We start from the raw sequence: 26661 nt of genomic DNA, 5'->3' as shown, positions 1-26661 counted from the left end.
GCAGTCGCGCTGCAGGAACCCATTCCAGTATTGCCACACATTGTCTTTGTCATGGGTCTGTTCTCCAAACTCTGAATTGGCTTTGTGCTGGGCTTCCGCAAGGACCTGGTATGCAGCGAAGAAAACAGACATGGCACTTCCTGAAATTGGTGCAGCTTTCAAGGGATGTAATGGCTTGGCCCTTAGAACCAAACGCTCTAGCAAGCTGTTTCAGCCCAGCATCCCAATAGAGGCTCATGAGAACGGGCTGCATGGCCTTCAGCATGTGTCAGTCTCCTGGGTATGGAACTAGCCAAGTCAACTCATGGCAATGCTCCAGTTGGAGTTTGGGCAGGCGGTCATACGTTTTGCCATCACCAACAATAACTAGCCACTTTGTGCTGACTTGCCAATTTCATAGGTCTGGTGTAGTGACTCTTGTGCATGATGGCTGTTGTGCTGAATCTGCTGGCTCATTTGTCACAGTCAAGTATACCACGTTTGACTCTTCCCCTACATTTGCGGCAAACTCTTCTCTGAAGCATGGGTGCCTCTAATAGACTCAACGGTCTTGATGAAACAGGCTTCCTTGCCTTCTTGCGACTAGTCGTCACAGCGTACTGCAGCTTTCGATGAGAATGGACCACTGTCCCTGTACACGCAGCAGCTAACTGTTAGGGGATGCTGCCTTGGAATAGCATGAGAACTGGCTGGGTGCAGTACGTACAGAAGTCTGGGAAAGGACTGTCATAGAGGATGATTGCGTTCCATCTCTCTCTGCCCTTCATGTGCCCTGGAAGCATGTGTACTGGGTGCTGAGCATGATGGATCTTGTTCGTGCTTCTGTTCATTCCTCTGCTTTTTTTAACCCTCTGCCTGTCTGTGTCCACATACACTTTCTTGTATCCCAGATCATAGCGGACGTCCGTGAGAATCTAGACCTTGCCTCTTCAACCCCTGTCCCTGTGCTGACGTCCACCCCGGCAATGTGAGTAACTGTGAATCTAACCCTAAAGACACGGCCTCTACCTGCATGACGTACATCACGTGTCTGTTGTGGCAGCCTGCTGCTTCATAGGCCTACATGGATGTTTCTGGGGACCGCACATCACACGTTCATGGGAGCGTTCAAAAATACCAAAGACCTGTTGTCTTTTCTTTCTTTTTTTTGGGGGGGGGGGGGCTTTACAAGAGCCGAGACAAGTTTGGTTTGAAATGAGTGAATTATATTAGTCTTCATGGAGACAAACTAGAGCTTTGTATGGAGGGTTATTGTTCTTCTTTGCCTGCCAGTCACACGCCTGTATATTCTTATTGCTTGTGGATACCAACCTAGTTGTGCTCGATGGCTGATTGTATATGTCTTGACTATAGATCTGCTTCACACACTGCTGCTGGTGCTGGTGGTGCTGGTTCTGATGAAGGTGAATTGCTGGCTGCACAGGCCTTGCACGCTTCTGTTCGCTTTCAGAAGTGTGTCGGCGATGCCTGGCTGAAGGTCATTGAACAAATGCCGACCGTTGGCAAACACAAGGTAAGGACTCTTGAATTTTTTTCAGGTGATGCCCTCCTGGGTAAAAGATTGGAAACAATCGTGGTACTTGGTGTAGCCGAGGACTTGGTGTGTTGCGGGTTGGAGGTGTAGTGAAAAGATCTCAAGGCTACAATGGAGCTTCAAATTTCTGAGAAAAAGTCTTGAAATTGGCCATTTATTGGGCGTCTGGAAAAGGTATCCGATTCTGGGTGAAAGTATATAGCAGCACTGTTAATGCTTGCTGTTGTTTTGGAAGAGAGCAGTGAGCACACCTCACAGAGCATGCTTCTGCAAGGAGCAAGTACGGACTAGCTGGAGCATGTGTTCACCTTATGGTGTACGCTTACGGTTCGGGTCATTCACCACATTCGCAAGGCATGCGGGAATACATTGAGTCTTCCAGGCTGCATGGCATAAGCATGTGTTGAATACGCACACTGTATGTTGTACAAGTAAGAATTGCAGTGAACAGAATCAGTTGAATTGACATTAGACAAAGGCTTTATTAGTTATGCCACCTACAAATAATGCAGAACTGGTGATGGGCAAAGTACATGTAAGAGCAATGGTGGAAAAAAGATTTTAATATATGCCAACACTCCTCAGCAAGCTGTATGTTGTGTTGGCATTGCTCTTGTCGTCTTGTTCAGCCTCTAGACCTACTGCTGATGTTCATCCTGCACCAGTGTCCGGGCAGACATAAAGGTGTGGAGGCTCTGATTCGAAGCAAATGCCGCGACGGTCTCTTCCTGCCGGACCTCATTGAGCAAACATTTCAGAGCCATACTCAGGTAAACTTGGAATATTGAACAGTGTCAGTCAGTGTGTGAGAATGTGTTTGTGCAGCAGCTTTGTCAATGTTGCACAGAGTATCCTGACAACTGATAAACCTTATTCGCATTGCCGCCATGTACAAAATCCCGTAGAATCCCATAGACCTGGTTGGGTGTTGAATGTACAGGACCCTAATGTATTATCTGTATTTTCCACTACGAGACGTGCCCCGCCGGCATGTCAAGCAACAGCCTTTTTCGGACAAAGCTGGTCATTAGCTCTATCCAAAGTGATGAAGTTGGAAAAGCGACTGTCTGCGATTGAGTATTGGACTAAACTGGTAAAATGCGCACATGTAGCACAATCAGTCATGTAGAACACAATGAACACTCAACCGGGTGTGTACACACCTACTGGAATTTGTACCTCTCTACAATGTGTGTAAGGCTTATGTGCAGTGGGTGCTTTTGTCACCAATGAAACCCAGACAGCATTGTAAGGCAGGCTGAGCTGCGTGCTGCCTTTTTACATTATACAGGTTTTGATTCTGAAACACAGCATGCAGCACTGCATCTCGTTTCGGATTTCGTTAATCCCAGCTGCACTTGATGTCCACTTGTTACATTTGAAACTGTGCTCTGCAGGCATTGCAAGAGTATTTCTCCTCCATCGTGTCCATTGCTGAGTCACTTCTCCGGTCCATGAATGATGCTGTTGCCACATTTGCTGAGACATTGTACCAGCAAGTATTCCTCAACTTTGCTATCTTCCACCAGCAGGCAAGTTTAGCACCATTGCATCCGTGTGTGTGTACGTGTGTGTGTGTGTGCGCGCGCACGCGCATATGTGTACGTGTTTGTGGGTATGCGCGCGCGTGTGTGCGCGTGGGTGTGTATGCACGTATGTGTGTGCGTGCGCGTATGTGTGTGTGTGTGTGTGTGTGTGTGTGTGTGTGTGTGTGTACTAGTGCTGCGGGAACATCGAACAGAGGCAGCTACTGAAAGGTGCCATTTTCAAGTTTGAGGGTATGACCCGGTATGATTGTATATAATGAACATCCCCCCCCCCCCCCCCTGCCCTTTGAGGTAAGACAATCATTTTCAACCATGAAATTGAAGGTGCAGTATCCTGTTCCCCTCTGCTCATCTCGGTTTGTTGTGTTCAGGAAGTCATCGGTGCTCTCGTTACTCATGTTGGTGGCGGTCAGTCACACGAGGTGGACGCAGCACTCAGTGTCCTTTCTTCTCTAGTGGACACACAGCCCATGTCCGTGTCACCATTCGTAGTCTTTCTCAAGGTGACTATCCTGTGTCATGTTTCTGTAACGTGTTGAGCTGAACCGGCCGTGTACATAATCTGAAACCAAAAAGGTTTGTGGTATGGCCTTCTCCCCCTGGCCCCCGCCAAACAACAACACACCGTTCTGTTGGTTTCAAATAACTTCACTTCTCAACAAGGGCGCAGGAGGAGAAAGGCGAAAACAAGACTCGACAAAAAGACAACGGGAAAAGACACGAAAAAACAACCAAGAACAAGCAGTAATAAAGCGGAAACAAATCCGGACAACCAATCAGGGAACAATACGTACAGAACACATGACCAAGACCAAAACAACCAGACCACGGACAAATCACACATCACTCTCATTCCCAGACCAAACTAGCACTCCGCATGCACGACATTCACTTGACAGTCACTCTCACACTCTGACACCGCGTACTCTTGCATCACCACATACCATAAGCGTCACACATCACATCATACTCACACACACACACACACACACACACACACACACACACACACACACACACACACACACACACACACACACACACACACTTAGACCAAATTTGACATCAGACATTGGACTCTGCGAGACAAGAACCGAATACAACAACGTGCGTAAATCATACTCGCAACATATCTGTGTTGAGCTGCACTGATGGTGTACATATCTGTGTTGAGCTGCACTGATGGTGTACATATCTGTGTTGAGCTGCACTGACGGTGTACATATCTGTGTGTGAACTGCACTGACGGTGTACATATCTGTGTTGAGCTGCACTGACAGTGTACATATCTGTGTTGAGCTGCACTGATGGTGTACATATCTGTGTTGAGCTGCACTGATGGTGTACATATCTGTGTTGAGCTGCACTGATGGTGTACATATCTGTGTTGAGCTGCACTGATGGTGTACATATCTGTGTTGAGCTGCACTGATGGTGTACATATCTGCACAAGCAGAAGTATGTGTACTAGTGGAATCACTCATGCTTTGATTGAGCAGCTACTAGTACTTGTTGACAGTGTAGTTCAAGTAAGAAGTTAGATCTGTCCTACTGAATAGGCTGGCATGGCTGTAAGGCCCAAACACTAAGAACATGCAATGGAGCACAACACTGCCTTCTCACGGGTCAGGATTTGCATATAACAACGTTGCCCTGTGAAGATTTACCTCAACTTGAAGTTGTCTGTAGCATTGTTTCTCGGCATTGTGCAAATTACGTGGCAGTTAGGCCAGGTGTTCCATTGTTGCATGTAATTTGCTGTGTTTCTGAACAGGCTCCGATCCTGTTCCATGTCTTTTCATTCTTTGTGTTTTTCTTCCACTCGCTGCTCTCTTGGTGGCAGGGAATGCTGGACTACCTGGAGAATCTGTCTGTGACACAGCTGCGGCGGCTGTTTACGCTGCTCTCTCAGCTGGCGTTCTGCGGCGACTGCGACGCTGGCCACGTGGCTGACGACATGCACATCATCATTCGCAAGCAGCTGACTAACAGCAAGCTGCGCTACAAGAGAATGGGCATCATCGGTGCTGTGTCTGTGATCAGTGCCATGGCCGCAGCTCGACCTGGCGAGACGGAAGCAGCCATGACCAATACGGAGACGAGTAGTCAGCCGTCAACACTCTCTGGTCAGACGTATGAGCAGGTAAGTTCAAAGGTCAAGTGGCCTTGTCAGCTTACCATGTGTGTCACTGTGCGTATGAAAAGGATTCTCGTGCAAAACACAGTACAGTATATCCTTTATAGATTTCCTGAAACAGACTGAAATGGTTATACAGTCGTCCCTCTCTAATCCGGCACTTGTTTATCCGGAACCCTTCCCAACCGGCACACTTTCTGACAAAACCGATTTTTTCGTTCAATTCCTACATCTTAATCCGGCACTTGAATTCCGCCTCCGGCAGTGACTTTTTGAAACGAATCGCTCAAACTGCACGTAGTTTGATTTCATAATCCGGCAGTCGTAAATCGACTGTGCGTGTGTGTGCAAGAGTACGTATACATGTGAACATGTTCTCTGTTTTACTTTATCACTGTGTATATTCCTGGAGAAAAGTTGAGAATATAAAGCCGTGCACCAAATACTGGGGTCGACACGGAAAAACCCTGCGTTTTGACGTATGATACATGCATGTAATTGGGTAGGGCGGGGTCAGAGGGCAGGATTTCTTAATCCAGCACCCTCGTTCATCCAGCAGAAAATGCCGTAGCAAAAGGTGCCGGATTAGAGAGGGACGACTGTACTGTGTTTGAGGAAAGAAAAGTTGCACCGGCTTGTTTTCTGGGACTCAACGATCAGATAATACAGAAACAAAAATCCTCGCTTATGATCTACATTTAATACTCTGTAAGGAGTAGATGAGTTTCACTCTCCTACCGATGTTGGGGCAGGAGGCAAGCAAAGTGTTGCCGATAACGCTTTCGTCTTGCAGTATGTTGGTGCCTTTTATAATATAGGATGAGGTTTTGCTATTCTACTTCATTTCATTTGGTGAGGTGTGAACCGTGACCATGGTGAATTTTAGATGAATGTAAGCATCGATGCGCTTCTCTATGTGTATCCTGTGGTGGCAGTGCAAGCCTTGGTACAGTCTGACCTCGCTTAACCGCACACATCCGTTTTCCACAAAAAAATATCCGGATAGGCGAGGGAACCGGATAATCGAACACACATACTGTATGTGCGCATGACATATCCTGGAAATCGGTAACCAACAATTTTCTTCCGGATGGCGAGGGATCCGGATAAAAGTGGACCGGATAAGCGAGGTCTGACTGTAATACGATTGTGGCATTGGACTGTGTTTCTGGCTAACTGCAGACTGTTGCGTTGCTGGATATGGTGCGGAGTAACTGTGTGCAACACCCACTGGCTGCATCTCTCTTTTATGATGAGCTAACGGCAATAGTTTGCCGTGGACGACTGGACATGAAAATACTGGTACGTACGTATGCAATGATGAGGATTCGCAGGGCACGTGCCAGAGACATGTACCTGCATTTTACTTTGGGCTTAGAAGAGTATGGATACGAAAGGAAAAGTGCTCATTGCCAATTGGCATTGTAGTAGGTTGGTGCTGCAGTATTCGCTTTTTGTTCTATCCCTGATGGAGCCTCTCTGGCCGCATCTCTCTGTGGTATGACTTGTGCTGTCCTGTGTGTACTGTAGACGTGGATTGCCGACTGTGTTGTAGCTGACTTTCAAGATGCATTCCTGATGGAATCAGAAAGTGCCTTACCACAGTGAGTACATGTGTATGTGTCGTACCATGCATGGATGTGATAGCAGATGTACATGTGTATGTGTCGTACCATGCATGGCTGCGATAGGAGATGTACTTTTCTTTCACACTCAGTCCCACTCTTGCTTGCTCAGGCTTGTGAAGTGCAGTGGTTACTGACTGGCTTTGGACGTGGGGAGGGGGCACACACTGGCATTGCATTTGCTTGTGTGGCAATGCTGCATGTTTGAATTTGAACGTGAACAAGCATGAGATTTGTATGATCGAAACAGCTGTACAAAGGAATACTTTTTTTTCCAATGGCGGTGCGATAACCTAGAGTCGTGGTGCTGACTGGTTTGTTTCATATAAAAGGAGTCAATGGGTCAGGTCTGGCTTAGGGTCTCGTGAACATCTCCTAGATTGGATTCTTTTACACGAGTCCAGGCTGTTTGATTCGTAAGTAAGTAGCTCCGAGCGTGTGGCTTTTGTTTTATTCATTCTTGCCAACTGTTCTGTAGAGCGTCACCATTGGAACTGGGACTTGCTTACAACCTCGATGTTGGAGATGATGGAAGCGTGGCTGTGAATCTAATGCCACTCTTGGCCAAGGTGCCAGCACCTAGTCTGTCTGCTCGAATGTCAGACCAGTACGTCGCAAGTTAAGAATCTCTGGAGCAAGCTAGAATAACATTTGAAGCACTTTTGTTGTTTTGTTGTTGTTGCTGCTGCTGCTGCTGCTGCTGCTGTTACTTTGGCTGCTGTTGCCATTGTTGTGATGAGCTTGTGCTGCTGGTTAGTTGACAATATCCCTAGTTTGGCTTTTGATTACACAGCCATCTCTGGGGGAAGCACTGGCAATACCAGTAATTATGAACACATTGAGAGGAGTACACCGATCATGCACACTGGTTAGACATTAACAGCTTTCAGCCCAGCGTACAGCTAGGAAGGCTAGGCAATGTGTCCTTTACAAAGGTTGCATTGCTAATCAATAATAGCTCAGTGCAGACAGTAGCTGAATGCCGTATTCCTGCCAAGCTGTTGACTGATTGGTCACGGCGCTTGCAGCACCTACATGTTCTTTCTATTGCCGTGGGTGCACGCGTGTGTGGACGTGTGTGTGTGTACATGTGTGCGTGCTTGTGTGACGTACAGGGCATGCCCCACATCATCTCTGATCAGCATGCCCTCGCATTTCTCATTGCTTCAGCAGTGTGAGAAGATGCAGCATTCGCAGAGTCTGGAAGGAATTGACGCTTTGCTTGGTGAGTCAATGAGCACTTTGCACTCTGTAACCCATCCTGTTCTGTAATGTTCAAGGTGCACTCTCTGTAAACCATCCTGTTCTGTAATGTTCAAGGTGCACTCTCTGGAAACCATCCTGTTCTGTAATGTTCAAGGTGCACTCTCTGGAAACCATCCTGTTCTGTAATGTTCAAGGTGCACTCTCTGTAAACCATCCTGTTCTGTATTGTTCAAGGTGCACTCTCTGTAAACCATCCTGTTCTGTATTGTTCGTAGTGTGCTTTGCTCTTGCTCGTACCAAGGTGTGACGGCAGGGGGGGGGGGGGGGGTAACGATTGAGAACCAAGAACAACTGTCTTCGGGGAGGGGGCAGTGACGATAACATACCTACAGGATCCAGTGACTCTCCAGTAGATACACCAAGAGAGTACGATACTTTCCCTTTTCAGAGGGAGTCAGATCTGTACTACTATTTAGAGACTGCATGTTCTAGTAATGGGGATAATACGACATGTGTGCATGTCCTACGTCAGCAGCAAGCGGTATTCTGACATCCATGCTGTCTTGTCTGTCCTACAGGCTGTCCGCTCGTCCTCTGCACGGAAAGTGTCATGCAGAAGTTCCCTTCCCTGCCAACGGAGCAGAAGCTGAGAATCTGTGCCAGTCTTCTGCTGGCTATTAACTGGTGCCGTGAGGTACGGTCCTATACCCTCATCTTGACTAGACATGTTGTGTGTTGGCAATGATAGAAAGAATTTGCATCCAGCCCGATGCATACGACTCGTATAATTATGTTGTTGATGGGACTTTGCTGTTCCGAAGTCCAGCTTGAGACAGCTGCTCATAATTGCTGGGAGCTATTTGTTGTGGACTGGAAAAGGTGTTATATCTTCACTGCTGACTCACGAAACATGGAAGGTGCGACAACAGAGCAAATAAACTCCAATCCAGACAAACGTGTTGCAGCCAGTTATACTCCAATAATGAGTTGCCTTCCTTAGCAATAACCACAGGGAAGTTTGCTGGTTGTATTGGACTTTGACCGGGGTCTCCCGGCCATAGTTAGAGGTGTCTTCACGAAGGTCTATATTAAATTTTATTATCAAGAGTACTTCAGAAGTAGACAAGCAAGAGTGTGCAACTCCGTAACTCTCCTGCACAATCTGCAGATACCCCGGCCCACGGTGGAAATTATTGTTGACATCACCTTTTTCAGTAGCACGCACATTTTGCTGCAGAGCAGTGTAAGACCACGTGCTTGGCACCGACCTTGTAATGTTTTGCCCGGCCAAGTGAGCGAGGCAAAACTTCCCGAAAGACTCGCAGTGCGTGCGTCGTAGAAAAGATTACGTCAACAATAATTTCCACTGTGGGCCAACCCATTCGGGAGTTGCACACTCTTGTTTATCTACTCTTGTTATTACCGTAAAGTACCGTTGATCCGTTTTCGGCAGGGGGCGGGAATTAGATCAAGTCGTTCAAGTGCAGTACGATGTACAACAAAGCAGAAGATCAGACCTGGCATGCTGGATTGTGCACATCCTGCACTCGCACGTATTGTGTACAGCAGTACCTGCGTCAGTTGAACATCATATGTCGTTGAATACGCCGACGTCGCTTCACAGGCAGAAATTAGACAAGGTGCGGATCAACGGTACTTTACGGTATTCTACAAATGATTGTGACTGTTAACCCTTTCACCACTGTCGACGTATATATACGTCATGACGTGTGCACCTGCCCCACTGACGACGTATATATACGTCCTCAGTGTATGTCGCGTTTGTACTGATGCCTCAACATCAGTGGGGCCTGGAACTGTTCCTCAGTGGGCTGAAGGCCCTGATCGACGTGTACGCAGCTTATGTGGCCAGTCTGCACAGCAGAACAGCCGCGAGCATCGAGTTTGAAGTGCGTATTTTTGGCATATCGTTCAAATAAATTGTTTTGCTCAAAGTTCGTTTTCGTGATCTTGCCCTGCTGTTTCTCGGCAAGGTAAGTAGCTCAACTACTCTGTGTCGATGGAAGGAGTCCTGTGAAGCAGTGTGAGGCGGGTAATGACTCTGAGGATGATTCTGGAGACAGCGAAATTGTGTCGGAGTCGTCTTCTGAGGATTACGAATTTGCTGCTATTCAAAAGATCGCAGCTGACTCGGACGCAGGGGATGCTGGACACCAAAGAGATTTGGAAAGCGATGCTGAAGTCTCTGACAACTAGGCATGGTGTTCTGAGCAGGAACTATCTGTCGTGAGCCCGTTTGCTGAAGTTCCTCAAGTAAACTGCGATCAAATTTGAAGGTCAGATTTTTGAAAATATTTGAATTTGAAGTCAAGTGTACTGGTCAGGCATGCATGCAGATCACAATAGAGATGTGCATACATGTAAGTATTGTATGTTTAGTACAGAGCCAGGCACCTACAGGATGGAGATTGCTATCTAATATGAATCCAGAATAATCCAGAATAGTCAATAATTGTGCAATTTTGAATCACTATCAGAAATTGCGCAGCCGATTGTTTCTTGAATTTTCATGCGTACGTACACCGGTACGCAGTATGCACTCGGCTGTTTAGGGAATGCTTCAGACTATTTAGATAGCTGGATTGTCTTGCCAGTGAGTGTCCAAATCAGAGAATGAGCAGCATTGCATTCTCCATCAATATGACTTTACCTGTGCCGCGTACGTACGTACGCGTGCGGCCAGAGATGAATCACCCTTGGATGCGCCGAACACAGTGAGCCAACCGCTGCCACTGCACCGGCTGCTATTATAGCTGATGCAGTTGATATGGTTGCTACTCCAGCTACTCGGCATACTCACTGTCCATCATATGGTTTTGTCTTGAAGTAGGTAGGGCTGCTGGAGGATTCAAGCTTTACGAGGCTCCCAAGAAAAAGAAAGACCCATTCTGGATCGCGAAGTCGCATATGATGCAAGCGCCGTATATAACGAGTTGCTGTACTCTAGTCTAGGTTGCCGTAGAACACCAGGATCATATCAAGCATGTTATATGACATTTCTCCATTCTGAAGTCAACACTGACCAGTTATAGCACTGCTTGCCATTGCTTGTCTGATCTTTGTCGCCAATTGCCCAAATTGAATGAATTTTGAGGAAAAATTGCCAAAAGTTGCATATCTAAATATGGTGTTATGAGTCTCGTACAATGAAATCCTACAAAATTTCTTTGGATTCACAGTGCATATGTCCATACCCAACATCTCCAATCAATTTTGGACCAGAATATGCATTTTCAAAAATTGCCATTTTTGGCCCAGTGGGAGGTGATTTTCCGGTCAGGGCTGAAAGGGTTAAGATCACAACAAAAGGCAGGGGTGTATTCACAATTTTGGCCGTTCCGTCTTCTTTTTGATGTGTATGATTGCAGATAATCAATGCGTTTGCTACTCAGGAAGATGGTGAAATGAAGGGGAAAGTTGTGCAGCGTTTGCAGAACATCACGCATTTGGAGCAAGTTCTGGAGCGATGCTTGGCCGGTGCGTGTGTGTTGCTGCAGCCTGGGTCTGCTTTGTACGTGGGGTACATTTCGTATAGCTGGATTTAATGGTCGAGGGCTAGAGACTGGGCAAATGTTGGGAGCCCTGCATGGGCCAAGGAGGACATTTCTGCACTTAGAGTCACTGAGGTACAACCTGTTATGGCACTCTACATATCCTCACTGCGCTGATGAGTCCACAAGGGACGAAACAGTTCTGTCCGCAGATTGAGTACCCTCACTGTGTATATAATATGCCATGTGTGCTTTGTTTCCTGTTGCAGTGACACCGTCATTTGTACCTCCGCTGGCTGTGTTTGATGAGGACATAGCAGTCAAATCAGTCGGTGATGTCATCAGTAGCATTGCCGCAGCAAACGGGACCGGGAGTGCAGGTAGCGGTGGCGGCAAGCGAGGCAGGAAACCCACGAAAAAGTAAGCACTGACCATTGGCATTGCCATTCACGGGGCATATACGGTTCTAGCTAATGTCAAAAGGCCATCACGAATGCTGTGTGACTTGGGTTCAATTTGCTGCCGAATGCATGTCCCTTGGCTGGTCGTGTCTACCTTCTATTTGCTTCAGCTACGAGTAATCGTTGATGTACAGGGCTTGTGCGTTGTGTGTTTGTTGGCTGTGCAATGTGTAGGAAGAAAGCAGCAGATGATGCAGCCGCCAAATCTGACGACGTCTTGTCACAACAGGTGGGTGCGATCTACATGACATTGTGTTTATGCATTTTGTTTTTTTCTTGTGAGGGTGTTGCTTTGTGCCACAGCTGAACTTCCTCATCAGTGGTGCGGCAGGTGACCAACTTCTTTGATTTATTCTCTATTTGTGTTGTCTTTGTTTTCCTTCTTGCAAACTGTCTCTTTGTGTTTGTACATGTAGCTTGGTGCAAGAATACGTCCATTGTGCCTGCAACAGCAACATGATGATACCTAACATTACCTCAGCTTTTTTTGTCTTGCAAAGTTCATATGGACACACGGCACACAGAGAGACAAAGTCCTGGGCACACTCCTTAGTTGTCCTTACTGCTCTGCTTTGGTTCTTTTTTTATTTGTGTACTACCGTGCACAACAGGACCTTGATGGCTCCATTGCGGCTTCGGTGCCCTCCTCCATTGCCGCAGCTGCCACTTCGTCCTCCTCAACACCTACCCTTCCGCCTGGCACTTGTCTTTTGTCTCATTACCAGGCATGTGTGAGGTGAGTAACGTTATTGGGCTGTCCGCTGCATTTACTGCGAAGTAATTGTTACGCAAATTATGTGTTCCCGGGAGAGCAATGGTGGTTGGAGAAATGGTTCTGCCCGGGAGAGCAATGGTGGTTGGAGAAGTGGTGTCTGCCCGGTTGCAAGATTTTACTCACTGCTGTTCTGTTCAACTCATTGATATAGTAGACCATGGTGTTCTCTGTGTGTGTGTGTGTGTGTGTACGTGTGTGTGTGTGTGTGTGTACGTGTGTGTGTGTGTGTGTGTGTGTGTACACGTGCGCTCGCGCGTGTGGGTGGGTGTTTGTGTTTGCTTCGTGCTGCAGGGAGTTAGACATGGATGTATTTTGCCTCATACAGCACACCTGCATCACAAAGAAAGAGCTGGACTCCCAGATGCACACGAAGGTCAGGAGGTGAAGGGAGTCCAGGGCTGTATGCATGCGTTTTGTGTAGAGATGAAACCAGTGACCTAGCCAAAGCCGGCTCAGCCGGCAGAATGCCGGCTGGGAGGGCGACCTGCCGGCTGAGACAGCTCCAAGGGTTATTTTGGCCGGCTGGCAAACAATTGAGATTTAGAGAAATTTTCAGTTTCTACAAGTACAAGTATTTGTAGCATGCTGTGTTCGGGGATCATATTTCTTTCAATCATGTCACCAAGCCCACTATCATCCGCCAAGGTAAGAGTCGACCACTGTCAGCTGTCGAAAATAGGTCCAGTTTCTGCCACTACAATGTCCGAATAATCGTGGAAACAGAACGACCGGCACGGCAGCAGCGAAAACTTCCACTGAACTGCACTGGCACTGCACTAGTGCACTGTACTTGCGTAGATCCCGTACAGTACGGCGTACTGCATGCACTCAACTCTTGAGGTCACGCAGTCACCCACTTGAGGTCACGCATGTAGACTGTAGTGCACTGCACTAGCACTTGAGTCGAGATGGTGGAGTACAACCCATATCCGTAGGCGTAGGTAATGTAACAGGTCGGGTCATGGTTCGCTGCTTCCGGTGGCGTACACGGCTGTGACACTGACAGCTACAGACTCTGGACTGTCATATCGTGGACCATTCGTGGCTAGGCTGGGTCTTGTCAGATGACCAATGTACACTGCAGACATGGCGATGGTGAACATATGATCCATGCTCATGTAGCTGTTTGCTTCCTTTTTCATATTTTGTTAATTTACCTATAATCACATTGTCACAACTGCCTGATGAATGTCCATAATTGGACGAAGCGAAAGGAGATGCAAGCTGCAATGAAAGATTTGTAGTGGTGTGTGTGTGTCTGTGTGGATATGTGACTGATGGCGGGGGTCTGGGGGCGCAGCTTTCAGAACGATGCATTTTCACTAGAACGTTGGCCGGCTGGCATAACATCCTGGCTAGACCTCTGTGAAACAATTATCCAGGCCACACTGAAAAAAGTCTGTGGTTCGACTCACCCGACCGTAACTTTCTTTTCGGCGGGCTGTCGTGTGACTGACGTACGTGGACTGAATACGTCCACGTGCTGTGCAGCGTGAGTCTGCGGACGCAGGCGGCTCCTTTTGGACTTGACTTGTAGTTGTACTGCAGTGCAGTGCAGTGAGTGGTACGACTGCTGCCTTGTGCTGGTAGTAGAGTCTACTCGATACGACCACCGGCAGACTGTCGAGACTTATTTTGAAGTGACCGTCCGGTTGAGAGTGATTGCCTCGTTCCAGATTAAGGTGATCCCTTTATACAACATGTATGGCATAACACTGCGTAATAATGCCGATGTACTGGGTGTCTAAAGGCAGTACAGTGTATTTACATGTACTAAAAATATATTTTTTTAAAAATCCGCCCGTAAAAAAATGTCCATGTTAGTCGAACCACACCTTTTTTAGTTTGGCCCCATTTCTTCTTTTCGAGTATTTACCGTTAAAGTTCCGAGTAATCGGTGTAATCGTTTCTTCCTTAATTTTTGTGTTTCTTTGTTGTTGTTGGTGCATGCAAAGCACGCTCACCTGCTCTCATTGTAAACATGACTTACTGTGTTTGTTTGTGCTCCACTGTAGACTGTTGAAGTCATTTCCATGCAACCACCGCAGCTGTTGCTCTTGCTGTCCGACTTGCGGCGGAAACTCAACCATATCCTACCAGCAACAGTGTCTGCGCGTGGATCTTTCCTGAAGGTGTGTGTGTGTGTGTTTGTATATCTGTGTTGGTGTATACTCCCCTGCAGGTTTGTGTTTGTAATCCAACTTTATATGTCTGCCTCAATGTATGCTCCCCTGAAGGTTTGTGTGTGTATGTCTGTGTCGGTGTACATGTGTGTTCTCCTCTTGTAAACCGGTGTGCACGGGCGTGATTGTAAGTAATGTGTAGCTGTTACTGTAAAGTGAGAAACTTTCGCTAGAGATTAAATATATCGCCGCAAACCTCTCTGTACATTGATTGTAGACAGTACAGATCCGACTGAAGAGATAGAATCGCAAAAGTTTCTCATCTTGAATCAGCCCAATTTATGAAAACGCTAAATTTGCGCGCCGCGAAAGTTTGTCGCTTTACAGTATATTTCTACGCGGAATGTCCAGGCTATCAAAGATCTTACCATTCTATGCTATAATTTTTGATCAGTATTAGTTAATCAGTATACTGCTAGCTCAATGATACATACACTGTTCTTACTCGAACATGCCTCCGGATAGCACACGACTCATTGTTTAAGAAGACTGTATTATAATGTTTTACTCTGACTCTTATCGAAATCATCTTCCAGTACAAAGGCAAGTTCTGCTTCTCTCGAAGCAGAAGCGGAGATTCAAAACATTCAAATCAAAAGATCGCGCGAAAGCAGTGTACGCGACTACGCGCATCAGACGTGAATACAACATGAGAAGTGAAAGCAGTGTACGCGACTACGCGCATCAGACGTGAATACAACATGAGGAATGAAAGCAGTGTACGCGACTACGCGCATCAGACGTCAGCTGACGTGAATACAACATGAGGAACGAATGCGTAGTACTAGTAGTATGATAATGCACTACAGTACAACAAGCAGTGCTGATAGACACATAAAACGGAGTGGCTCTGCACCATTATCAGTGGGCTGGATATAGACTGTACATACACGTATGGATCATAACAGTCTGTTAGCTTAGATCATGGTACACATTCTTGCTTCCTCCTTTTTCCGAAGGCCAAGCATCGCACTCCGCCGTCAGGGTTCACACTGCTGCAGCGCTTCAAGCCGGCTGAAGTTGCTCGTCGTGTATTGGACATGCTACCCTGGTTGTGTGAGCATGTTGAATGGGCACATGAGTTCTTACAGGTATGGATGGTGCTTGATTGCACATCACTTGTCATGCTAGTGTTAGCTGCCCTTGCTAATAGGGCTTGAAAGTGCTACGTCACAGCATAGCAACAATTTCAAAAATTCAAAAATTGGGTCCACTTGGATCCAGTTTTTGTATGGATCCAAGCACATTTCAAGCCGTCTTACTCACAGCAAGGTGATGTTACCAGTGAAACTGACTGATTTGGCTACTGGGGGCGTGGTTACAACTGGTGGCGAAGTAAAAGTCACCCCTGCATACGACATGAGTGGGTTGCTATGCACCCACATACTGAGGCCAGGGATCGATTTACTTTGATTTTTTTGCATAGCAGTCACTGCTACACAGTTTTACAATTGACTAGCAACTCCCAGTATTGATTAGCAGTTTTCCTTCATCAAAAGTTTACATGTATAGCTGTACAATAGCAGGATTTCGTACAGAAGAGGACAATAGCTGCAGTTGCTATTTGCTTTTCCAAGCGAATGTTCGACCTGAATATTTACGTTAGAGTTTTCGCTTGGGCACGTTACATGTTCAGCGTCCATCCGACTTCGAGTTCTTCACAACACAATGTCCTTCAACAGGGCAGTTCCACTGTTTCCTTCGACAAAGAAACCTCAGGAAAGCGCTCAAACGATCGTGACATTTCGTGCAAAGCGCATCGATTTTCGCTTTTCTCCTTTTCTTCATCGAAACGAATCGACATTCCTGGCGCGTCCAGTTCTTTGTCCCTCTTCTGGACAGTGAACCACTGATCAGATTCACTGACATGTTGGCTACATGAGACTAAGAACCATCTACTTCAACTGTGTCTTGTCGAACAGAAACAAACTGAGCTTGACACGGTGAAAGAAGAAAGGAGAACATCAGGAAAAGTCACCGCCGTGTACAAAAGTTCAGAACACTGCAGACTGTGCAGTCATGTACGACCAGTGTAGTGCTAGTGCAGTGTCCAAAATCGAAAGAGCGCGATCCGCGACCCCCGCGCGGACTGAGCAGGACAGGCCAGTTGGCAGTTGGTTGGAGTAGTAAAATACTACTCCCTAGTCAGCAGTGTGTACAACAGTCGCATGTAGACTGCACACAACTGGTCTTTGTAGTGCATCGCAGTTTTGGGCGATAAAAAACGAAAAGCGAATCGCAGCCAGTGAATTTTGATTCGCAAACTGCGATGCGAACCCGGATAAATCGATCCCTGGAGGCAATAGCAAAGTCACACCTTAGTGGATCCAAAATAGAAGTCTGATGTCAACTTACTACTCCCTGGCCGTTTTTGACGTCATCACTTTCAAGCCCTATAACGTTTCCCGCGGCAGTCTCTAAACACGTCCTGTTGCTTTATGAGCGCATGTATTTTGAAGCAAGCGAGTGTAGAAAAGAGATAACGAGTTGAACATGTGCTCTTCTATGGCCGCTTGGTACTGTAATAAGTTATAATCTTGCCATGAACGGTTAATATGATCCTATTCCTAGCCAGATTCATTTACCATGTTTTGGGAGATAACGTTATTTTTTAAACTTCTTCACTGCTTTGATCTCTGATCATCATTGGAGAGGGGGAATATCACGTAGAGTTTCAGTTTAGTTATTTTGTCAGGAAGTGTTAGTGTTCTTTGAAATTGTAGTTAGTTAGCTGCTAATGTACTTGTGTTTTTCTCACAACAGAAACTAAACGATGGTAATGGTGATGACGACCTGGACGATGCAAGCTTTGCCGAGCTGATGGATTGTGGAGAGAGCAAAACCGTGCGCGAGATATATCGGCAGATCATGAAGATCATCACCATTCTGCTTTCATGGTACGTTGTTACGTGCTTGTTTTGTCAGGTGTTGACCTTGTGGCTGCAGTACTCTCCAGTTACTGTGATCACACTCTTTATGTTGAGTATGTGCGGGCCTATGTCCAGTATGGGGGGGGGGGGGGAGAGAGGGGTATTCTGCGTGTTGAAAACAGCCTAGTTTGCTCTCAGACACTGCAGAGTGTCCAGTATGTGACTGGTGAGTTCATCTTTTTCTCCATCTGATCTCTCTCTCTCTCTCTCTATGTTTATATCTATCTCCCTCTAGGAATGGCTTATCTAGTCTAAAGGTGGTGCGACGTGACATCTATCGTGCCTTTGCCGCTCGACTGGACATTGGTGAGAGCAAGAAAAGTCAGCACCTCAGCTTCCTAGCCAGGTATATACCGGTACATGTGCTGCTCGTATTGTGATATCGGTGACTTGATAAATGATAATGCTTTGTGAAAAACGGCCCCAGCAAAGAGGTGAGCGATAGCCGTGACGTGTGCGTCTCACTTTCCTTTCTGCCGCTGCATTGGACTCACCATCACCCTTCATGAACTGTGCAGTGTATGCAGCGTATATGTGTTCCTGCTGCTTGTGATGTAAAATTTGTTTTGTTCGACTCTGTGTCCCTGCGTGCAGTCAATCATTCCAGTACTTGCAGAACTTCAGCACCACTCTCCCGGATCTCAGCACAGCAACACTACTCTGTCAGCAGCTCCAGGTTCTGCGTGACGAAGTGGATACTACTGCATTATCAGCGGAGCTAAGTAAGTGTGTACATGTGTGTGGGTGTGTGTGTGTGTGCGGGTGTGGGTGGGTGTGGGTGTGGGTGTGGGTGTGTGTGTGTGGGTGTGTGTGTGTGTGTTTATACATATTATGTGAGAGGATGTTTGTGTGTGTGGTAGAAATTCACATGAATGTGTGAAGCATTGTAGCATGAGAGCGACCCTCTCTCAAGCTCTGTTTGTCTTGGTGAACACCAGCAAATGTCCATGATATGGGTCATGCATGTGGTATTTGGACTGAGAAATAATGCAACACCATGACAGGTGCAAGATTTCGAGATGTGCTACTAATGCACACGGTCTTACCAACAAAGAAACTGATCACCCTAGATAGCCAGAAAAAAATGTTGGATGACACAGCTAAGAAACAGCATCGAGAGCTGGAGTAATGCGCATGCTCCGCGCGGTCCCGTGTCGGAGCGCGGGAGTTCGGAGTGCGTGTTCTGCACGGGCACGTGATGCGCTATGGCAAGTACGTGCAAATTATGTTCGGAATGTAATTGTTGGTGGGTTGGTAACTTCACTTACCGTGCCATGCACGGAAACTTATATTTTACTTCCTCCGCGTCATCGAAATTGTCGCAGTTTGACTTTTGATATAAAACGGGGTATTTACTCTCCAGCACTCGTACCAGAGGCAAGGAATTCGACATAGGCGATAGTCATCAGTAAAGGGTGACGGCAAAGGTCTATTTTCTGTTATTGGAAGCTGGAATTTTTGAACTAGACGCAATTTCTTCGCTGATGTCGCTGCGATGGTAATATCGACTCGCTGAGATCAGTCAGGCGTTGCAGCCTGCACATTTCTCGTGCTGATGGCCATTCACTCAAGCCTCATCACTGTTTTACCTTAGCTGGGGTGAGAATGACTTCGTGGAACAAGTGGCAGCGCTTGGAGAAACATCGAGGGTCAGCAAACTAAATGCTTGCAACAGCGATAAAATTTGTCGCTCTGGCTGAGACACTCAGTACATGATTGAACCTGCAAGAGCTGTGTAGACTCTACACGTAGTGCTAGTGATGCACGCGCAGGTGCCGTAGCGGGCCATGGTATACCAGTGATGCTGAAAAAGAGGGCGCTCTGGACGTGATAGTACACTTACCTGCATGAGCTGTGACCACACAGCTAAAATAAATGGGCATGCCACGGCTAAAAAAAGTTCATTTCAAGATCGAGGTGATTCCACCGACGGTAATCAACCGACCTCGCAACGATCGTGTATTCTTACTAGGCTTCGTTGGTGGTGAAGTAGAAATCATCCAGAGCTAGCAGACGACAAGCATAGCAGCTCTTGGTCCTGTGGAGAAAGTCAAAGCGTTTGAGATGAGGCGCGACCAACTTTCAACCTTCCTTGAAATATTTCAGAACGATATTTTTGCGTCCATTGACATCAGCGACGACGAGGACTTCATCTCTGCATGAAAACTCTCAGTCCAGCTGTCCTGGAACGTTACACTAGTCTTCAGACTATCATACTGTGTAATAAGTTTTGAATGGCTTAGCTTATGGAGTTGTCAGTAACAAGTGACAAGTCACTAGTCAAACTGCGACAATTTCGATGACGCGGAGGAAGTATAAAAACCTGGTGTGCATCTCTAGCCAAAGGCCATATGGAGATGGTCCTAGACTGTAAACATGTTCTTCTTGTTCCGGTTCCTGTTTTTCTTCCTATTCCTGTCATGGTGCTTCATGGTTGCTTGTACGAATGTTGTCTCCCAGTCACTCGGTGGTGTGATACTGGTTACATGTATACTGGTTGCATGTATGTTTGTCTTGGTCTATTACTACTCTAGGTGAGGTTGCTGGCTCTTTTTTGCAAAAGGAGTGGCCGTCGGAAAAGAAGTCCACGAAGGCGAACGAGTCTCTGGTGTTCTTGTTGAAGTAAGTACTTGTGTTTACACCATATGGCACTTTCCACTCCTCTCTCTCTCTCTCTCTCTCTCTCTCTCTCTCTCTCTCTCTCTCTCTCTCTCTCTCTCTCTCTCTCTCTCTCTCTTCTCGTTGTGAACTGGATGATTTTTCAATTTGTTTGCAACACCCGAGTTCCTGCCTTGTAGCACTCTGGGAGACCATTGTTGCTTTTATTCCCAGTAGTTTCTCAATGGTCTAACACTCGCCGTGTGTGTTTGTGTGTGTCTGTGTCTGTACATGTGTGTGTGTGTGTGTAAGTGTGTAAGTGTGTGTGCACACGCATGCGCATGCGTGCATGCTCTGTGTGCTTGTGTGTGTGTGTGTGTGTGCGTGTGTGTGTGTGTGTGTGTGTGTGTGTGTGTGTGTGTGTGTGTGCGTGTGTGTGACTAGGTTACACATAACATGTGCTGAAGACCCGCTGTCAGTCATGGAGACGATAGCCGGCAAGGCAGCACCAGAGCTACTTTCCGAGGACATACACCAGACATCCCTCTACCCTACGTTGAACAGGTAATGGTTACCGTGGTCACACAGTGAGCCAGTACTCACTACTCAGTACAGTGCAGCTCTCTGATAAGACCTGTACCACCATGGGGAACAGGAAAATATGTACTTAGTATCTGGGGTGTTTCTTATCCAAACATGCTTCATTTAGGAAACTTCACTTCTCAACTCCAAACTCCAATTTTTACATTGTAATGTTGGTGGACAGTTAGTCATAACTCGTAACATTTTGTCCTTCTCCTTTTTCACTGTAATGTAAATCTTAATTTTAATTCGAATCGCAGTGAAGAGACCGTTTTGGAGCTTGGAGTTGAGAAGTGAAGTGTCCTAGATGTGTAAGTGGCTGCGTTGGATTTTGCGGACAATCAGAAAAACATATTCCATTATTAGTAGGGGTGAAACAATTATACCAAATATTCGAAAACTCGTTTGGATTTTTCAAATATAATCGTACTCGGAATAAATCAGAGTACTCGCTCATGCATGGTACATGCATTTACCACAGAAGTCTGCAGTTTCAGAGCAGCAGTCAGCAGATCATTGATGTGCAGAGTGTGTGGTGAGCATTTGTACATGAGTAGAGAGAGCCCAAAAGACCCACCAACCAATACACTCGAGAAAAGGACTGCCAATTGGTTCAATCAGGGTTGCACCATGTGATTTTTTAAGGCCCTTGGTGTGCGACTTTTAGGATATCAAGAATACTCAAATATACAATCGGAGAAAATCAGAGTACTCGAACTCGGGATCTCAGTGCGAACTTTCACCCCTAATTATTAGGCAAGGCAGCTGTACCCCAGACAATGGCTGTACATGCACTAAGCAAGTATATGCCTATCAGGGTACTGTATTGTACTGTATGCACTGTATGTACTGTATGCACTGTATTGTACTGTATGTACTATATGTAGGTGAGCTCCACTGTACTATTGTAAGCATGTACCTGTTGAAAAGATGTTTCATATCCCAGTATTGATATGAGTCATGCACGCCATTCTATGCAGCAGTGTGCACAGAATGCAGCCTACAGCGGTGGCGAGTGTAGAGTCCAACCGATGGATAAGGCAGAGCGCTGTCCACTGCACAGCCCAGTGTCGGTAGTGCTAAGGCCGCGCAGTCCGGAATGTTTCATTCCGTAGATCGTATTTCACTCTCCACCCCAGTACGTAGTATAATATGTACACCTGTGCTCAATGAAATCCAGGCTTGTGAGTAAGCTGGCACGTTGCACCAGTGTAAAGCGCGGTGTTTGCTGGTCTGAGACTACATGGCACCGGGCGCTATTAACTTACGACACCCGGATTGTATTGAGCCTCGCTGTAGTCCAACCCCCGTGACAACATATTTATGGTCTAGTGGGTCATGCATTAAATGGAGCGTTTGTATGTACAGCTGTAGTGCTAGTGGAAGGCAGTCACTTTTCAACTAGCCGTATCCGATGGTAGCGAGATTTAACAAAGGAAAGGTCGCTTAACAAATTGGTGGTGATTGTACCTGGGCCCGGGTTTGTTCACTGTTGTCCCAGGTTGTCTTTCCCGTCGTTCTATCGATGCTTGCTCCATGAGCTTGTTGCCCTGCTGCGTTCCCAGCCAGCGCCTAGAGCTGCTGATGCCATGGAGGTGGGTCTGCCAGTGTCTCTTTCTTTGGTGGCAATCTAATGTGCTCGTGGACATAAGGACTGCCGCGATGAGTGGAATTACATGCTGCAAACAACTGCCTACACAAGAAAAGCAGCAAATGCAATGTGCCGTATAAAACATAGTCTTGTGCTGAAAAGACTTTTGTCGCTGCAGTTCATGTTTATGTGGAAATATTGATCTTTTCTTGAAGTCTACTCGGCGTGTACCGTACACACTCACACACACACACACACACACACACACACACACACACACACACACACACACACACACACACACACACACACACACCTCAGACCTCAGACCTGCCCATCGTGGAAGCGATGATAGCGAACAGCTATGTTAGACATAGCAACTTATGCTGGGATTACACCATTCAACCGCTTGCAAGGCTGATGAACTGACCGCCACTATTTTTAGCCTGGTATCCACCACACAGCTGATTGAAGTGACTTTTTCTGGCCAGTTTTTTTTATTTTTTTACACACACACCACACCACATACTCTGGCATACACTGGCTGTTGGTATCCACCCAGAAGAATGAAAGAAGAGCTAGGAGAAGGAGAAAGAGAAGAAAGACGTGTGCAACCATAATCGTCGGGAATTGAACCCGATTGGAAATCGACTGCACATACCACTGCACCATATGGGACACACACACACACACACACACTCTGGTTTACTAGTGCACATTGGGCCAGAAGAAAGCTGCGTAGGATTTTCAGTGTATTACACACTGGACCAGGCTGACTAGTACAGCAACTCTATGCAGACTCATCCCGGAAGATGTATTATCTTTGAGTCATCGTGTTATATTTGGCTTGCTGGCTTGCACCATCCATTCCTAGCTGTTTTGTGATTCTCTGTGTATTGCAGGTGAAACGTGAGCAGCTCACCAAGTTGCAGCTCTTTGTTGGTGTCTTCTACATCTTGATTAACCTTGTGAAGGTACTTTGAGTGTGTGTGTGTGTGTGTGTGTGTGTGTGTGTGTGTGTGTGTGTGTGTGTGTGTGTGTGTGTGCGTGTGCGTGTGTGTGTGCGTGTGTGTGTGTGCGTGTGTGTGCGTGTGTGTGTGCGTGTGTGTGATTTTGGAACGAGTTATTGAAAAGGCCACATTGCATGCTGAATCTCTGATTAATACTGTAGTGAGTAGCAGTTGCTTTTGCGAATTTTCTGTTTCAAAATGCCAAAGCATCGGTCAACGAGGCAACGGGTAGAACCCATAATCATGAACGACATGGTGATGGCCAATCACTGCCCTCCATACCAGACACGCATAAGCCCCGTGCAGCAGTACTGAGTGCAGATTTCCAAACTGCTCGGGGGGATGAAATGTATTGAGCGTGCTTCTCCAGTGCACAGCTAATTGCGCGAGGTCCCTGTTTGCATCTGATGGCTTGGTCACTTTGTGTGTTCTTTTTCTTGTGATGATAGGCATTTGATGTTCGTCCAGTCCTTGGCAATGCTTTGAAGGTAAATCTTATTGTCCAACGTTGTTTATTGGATTCTTGCGGGATTGTTTCTTTCGTGCACTCTGTCATCTGTGTGCGTGATATTCGTATGTTGACTCTGATCCCATTGCATTGCCATTCAATGACCATTGTGCATTTCCCACTTGGAACTCATGAAAGTTGGTTTGTGGAAAGCCGAAAGTTTGATTTCACTTGGCACATCTATACGGTCGGCATACCTTCTCAATACTTTGCATCACATATGCAAGCTCAGTGTCCTGGTTGCTGACCATCTCTGCTTGTGCACATCATCTCCTGGCAATATAGTGCACAGTTTCTTGTGTTGTTCTTTGCCTGAGTTGATGTGGTGTAGCCATTGTGTCATGTTTTCATCACCGTGCCTGTAATTTGAATGTTCTGTTCACCCGATCCAGTACTGAAGAACGGTGTTGGTCTCGCCTGTGCTTTGTTCTTTCTCTCTTTCACACTTTGAGTCGCGTCCCCTATTTGTGTGTGTGTGTGTCCGTGCATGCATGTGTGCTTGTCTATGGGTGTGTTTTGCAGTATGGGAGAATGTTTGTGGAGACGTTCTTGCGCCTGGGCATGCCTGTCTTGGACTCTACCTTCAGAGTTAGCAAGGTTAGTGTTTACTTAAAATCAGATCGAAACAGATGATCACAATGTTTTGTGTTGGCCGACCGGGTCATTTCCCCAAATGTCGAAGCTTTCATATCTGTGTGCGATGTATTTATGCGTGTGTAGCAAGCTGGCAAAGCCGCTCATTTACATCGTGCATGCACGAATAGAGCGTACATATTATGACATCAGTAAGACTTATGACTGTTACTGACTCAGACAGCTCTTCTTCAGAGCTGCTGATCTCACACTTCTGAAACACCTGACACCCATATGTTGCGTTTGAAAATCGCAACAGTGCAGATGAAGGCCCGCACACACCTACGCCAATAAGTTACTACACTTGAATTGCACCGCAAGTAACAAAACACAGTTGGTTGCTCCCAACACGGGAGCCCGCGCTTGTCCCGCCAACCTGACTTCACACTTGACTGTTGGGATCAATCAACTTTCTCATAACTATCGCCAGAGTCGCTACCACTATTTAGTAACAAAACAAGGGAACTCTACGAAGACAGAAAGTGAAGTGAAGAACAGCAGCAACATAGCAGGCATATAAGCAGTGCATGGGTAGAGGCAACAGTTGTGTGCATGTGTGCACCGTGTGCTAGTACAGGTGCATATGTGCACCGTGTGCGTTGTGGAGGTGTGAAAGAGGAACCCGGGTTATATTGCATATAAACACTCGTACCTCGGTTGTCCGGACACTTCGGTCTACCGGGCACGCTTTTCAGTGGAAATATTACTACTCTTTTGTCAATTTTTGTGGAAATTGCGACGCCATATGCCATATGTATGGCCCTTCCCGGTCAAAATGCATGTGATTCAGAGTTAGGGACATTTCAAAGTACCGGGCGGTGCCCAGTCCCGAACCGCCCAGATAAACAAGGTCTGTGTGTAATGTGCTGTCTCCAGCATACAGGCAATGGGGAGATGCTTGGAAATTCTCCTGTGATTCTTTCTCACACGTCTTGACATTCACACCGACTGTGCTTGAAAGCTGACACAACCATGCCGAAGTTTCCCAGAAAAACTAGCACCGTTACGTGTGAGGTACAGTGTTTTGTATGTGTTGCACAGCAGGAAGGGTTTCACTAACCTAATTGGTTGACGAATTGCTCTCCTCCGAGCAGGCAGCAATCAGGGAGTCGTAAAATACTATTTTACGACTCCCTGGCTGTAATTTTCTACTGCCGAGCCTTTAGCTTAGAAGACATGTTTGTTTCCTCTCCCTGTTCTTTGCATAAATGTGGTGTTGATTGGAGAAAGATGGAAAAGGGGAAAGTCTGACGAAATAAGCGACTGCCACCTTTGCACACAAAAGGCACTTTCAAAAGCGATGACAGCATTATTTAGTCTTTAGACTCTTTACGTTGTTTGTCTTTGTAAGTGAGCTTCCATTCAGAATTAGGAGGTTATCGCTGATTGACCAGCAACTGCCATCCCGATGGTGTACTGTGTGTGTGTGTGTGTACGCGCATCCGTGTGTGTTGTTGGTGTATGTGTGTGTGTGCATGTGCGTGTACGCGCATCCGTGTGTGTTGTGGGTGTGGGTGTGTGCCCGCTCACTCCGTATGTGCACGTGAAGGAGGACGTGCAGTCTTTGCTAAAGACACTTCAGCAGAGCACACGGTCGTTGCATCACTTCTCTGGGCACTCCAAGGTAAGCATGTTGGCGACTGCGTTAACTCGTGGTCCACTGCATGCTCGTGCACTAACTACAGTATCACCTTTGTCGGATGCTGATATATCACCAGTTGGGCATCCTCCTGGCTTGCATTTTGGCCCCTCGTAGGCTCTCTGAACTGGTTTCATGCGCTCATTCTTGCCTTGACCACAATTTGTTGTTGCTGCTGTTGCTCTTGCTG

At 46.6% G+C, this 26661-nt stretch overlaps 1 protein-coding gene across 1 annotated transcript in view; it reads left to right on the top strand.

Annotated features, from left to right (window-relative positions):
* The window catches only part of LOC135809210 (Fanconi anemia group D2 protein-like), a 62946-nt gene that overhangs the window by 16194 nt on the left and 20091 nt on the right, over positions 1-26661 (top strand). Inside the window, exons 12-39 of the mRNA XM_065322500.1 lie at positions 891-967; positions 1354-1513; positions 2164-2304; positions 2932-3066; positions 3453-3584; positions 4925-5224; positions 6401-6520; positions 6749-6822; positions 7322-7450; positions 7959-8068; positions 8628-8743; positions 11439-11547; positions 11831-11981; positions 12197-12251; positions 12634-12758; positions 13089-13170; positions 14813-14929; positions 15940-16071; positions 17744-17877; positions 18146-18256; positions 18505-18632; positions 20445-20532; positions 20953-21072; positions 22592-22685; positions 23584-23655; positions 24141-24179; positions 24722-24796; positions 26382-26456. Coding sequence (XP_065178572.1) covers positions 891-967; positions 1354-1513; positions 2164-2304; positions 2932-3066; positions 3453-3584; positions 4925-5224; positions 6401-6520; positions 6749-6822; positions 7322-7450; positions 7959-8068; positions 8628-8743; positions 11439-11547; positions 11831-11981; positions 12197-12251; positions 12634-12758; positions 13089-13170; positions 14813-14929; positions 15940-16071; positions 17744-17877; positions 18146-18256; positions 18505-18632; positions 20445-20532; positions 20953-21072; positions 22592-22685; positions 23584-23655; positions 24141-24179; positions 24722-24796; positions 26382-26456 — 3201 coding nt within the window. The remainder of the gene's footprint in view (positions 1-890; positions 968-1353; positions 1514-2163; positions 2305-2931; positions 3067-3452; positions 3585-4924; positions 5225-6400; positions 6521-6748; positions 6823-7321; positions 7451-7958; positions 8069-8627; positions 8744-11438; positions 11548-11830; positions 11982-12196; positions 12252-12633; positions 12759-13088; positions 13171-14812; positions 14930-15939; positions 16072-17743; positions 17878-18145; positions 18257-18504; positions 18633-20444; positions 20533-20952; positions 21073-22591; positions 22686-23583; positions 23656-24140; positions 24180-24721; positions 24797-26381; positions 26457-26661) is intronic.

The sequence above is a fragment of the Sycon ciliatum genome, chromosome 2, assembly GCF_964019385.1.
Source record: "Sycon ciliatum chromosome 2, ocSycCili1.1, whole genome shotgun sequence".
NCBI lineage: Eukaryota > Metazoa > Porifera > Calcarea > Leucosolenida > Sycettidae > Sycon > Sycon ciliatum.
Note: the sequence above shows the minus strand (reverse complement) of the source record. Positions and strands in the feature narration are given on the sequence as shown.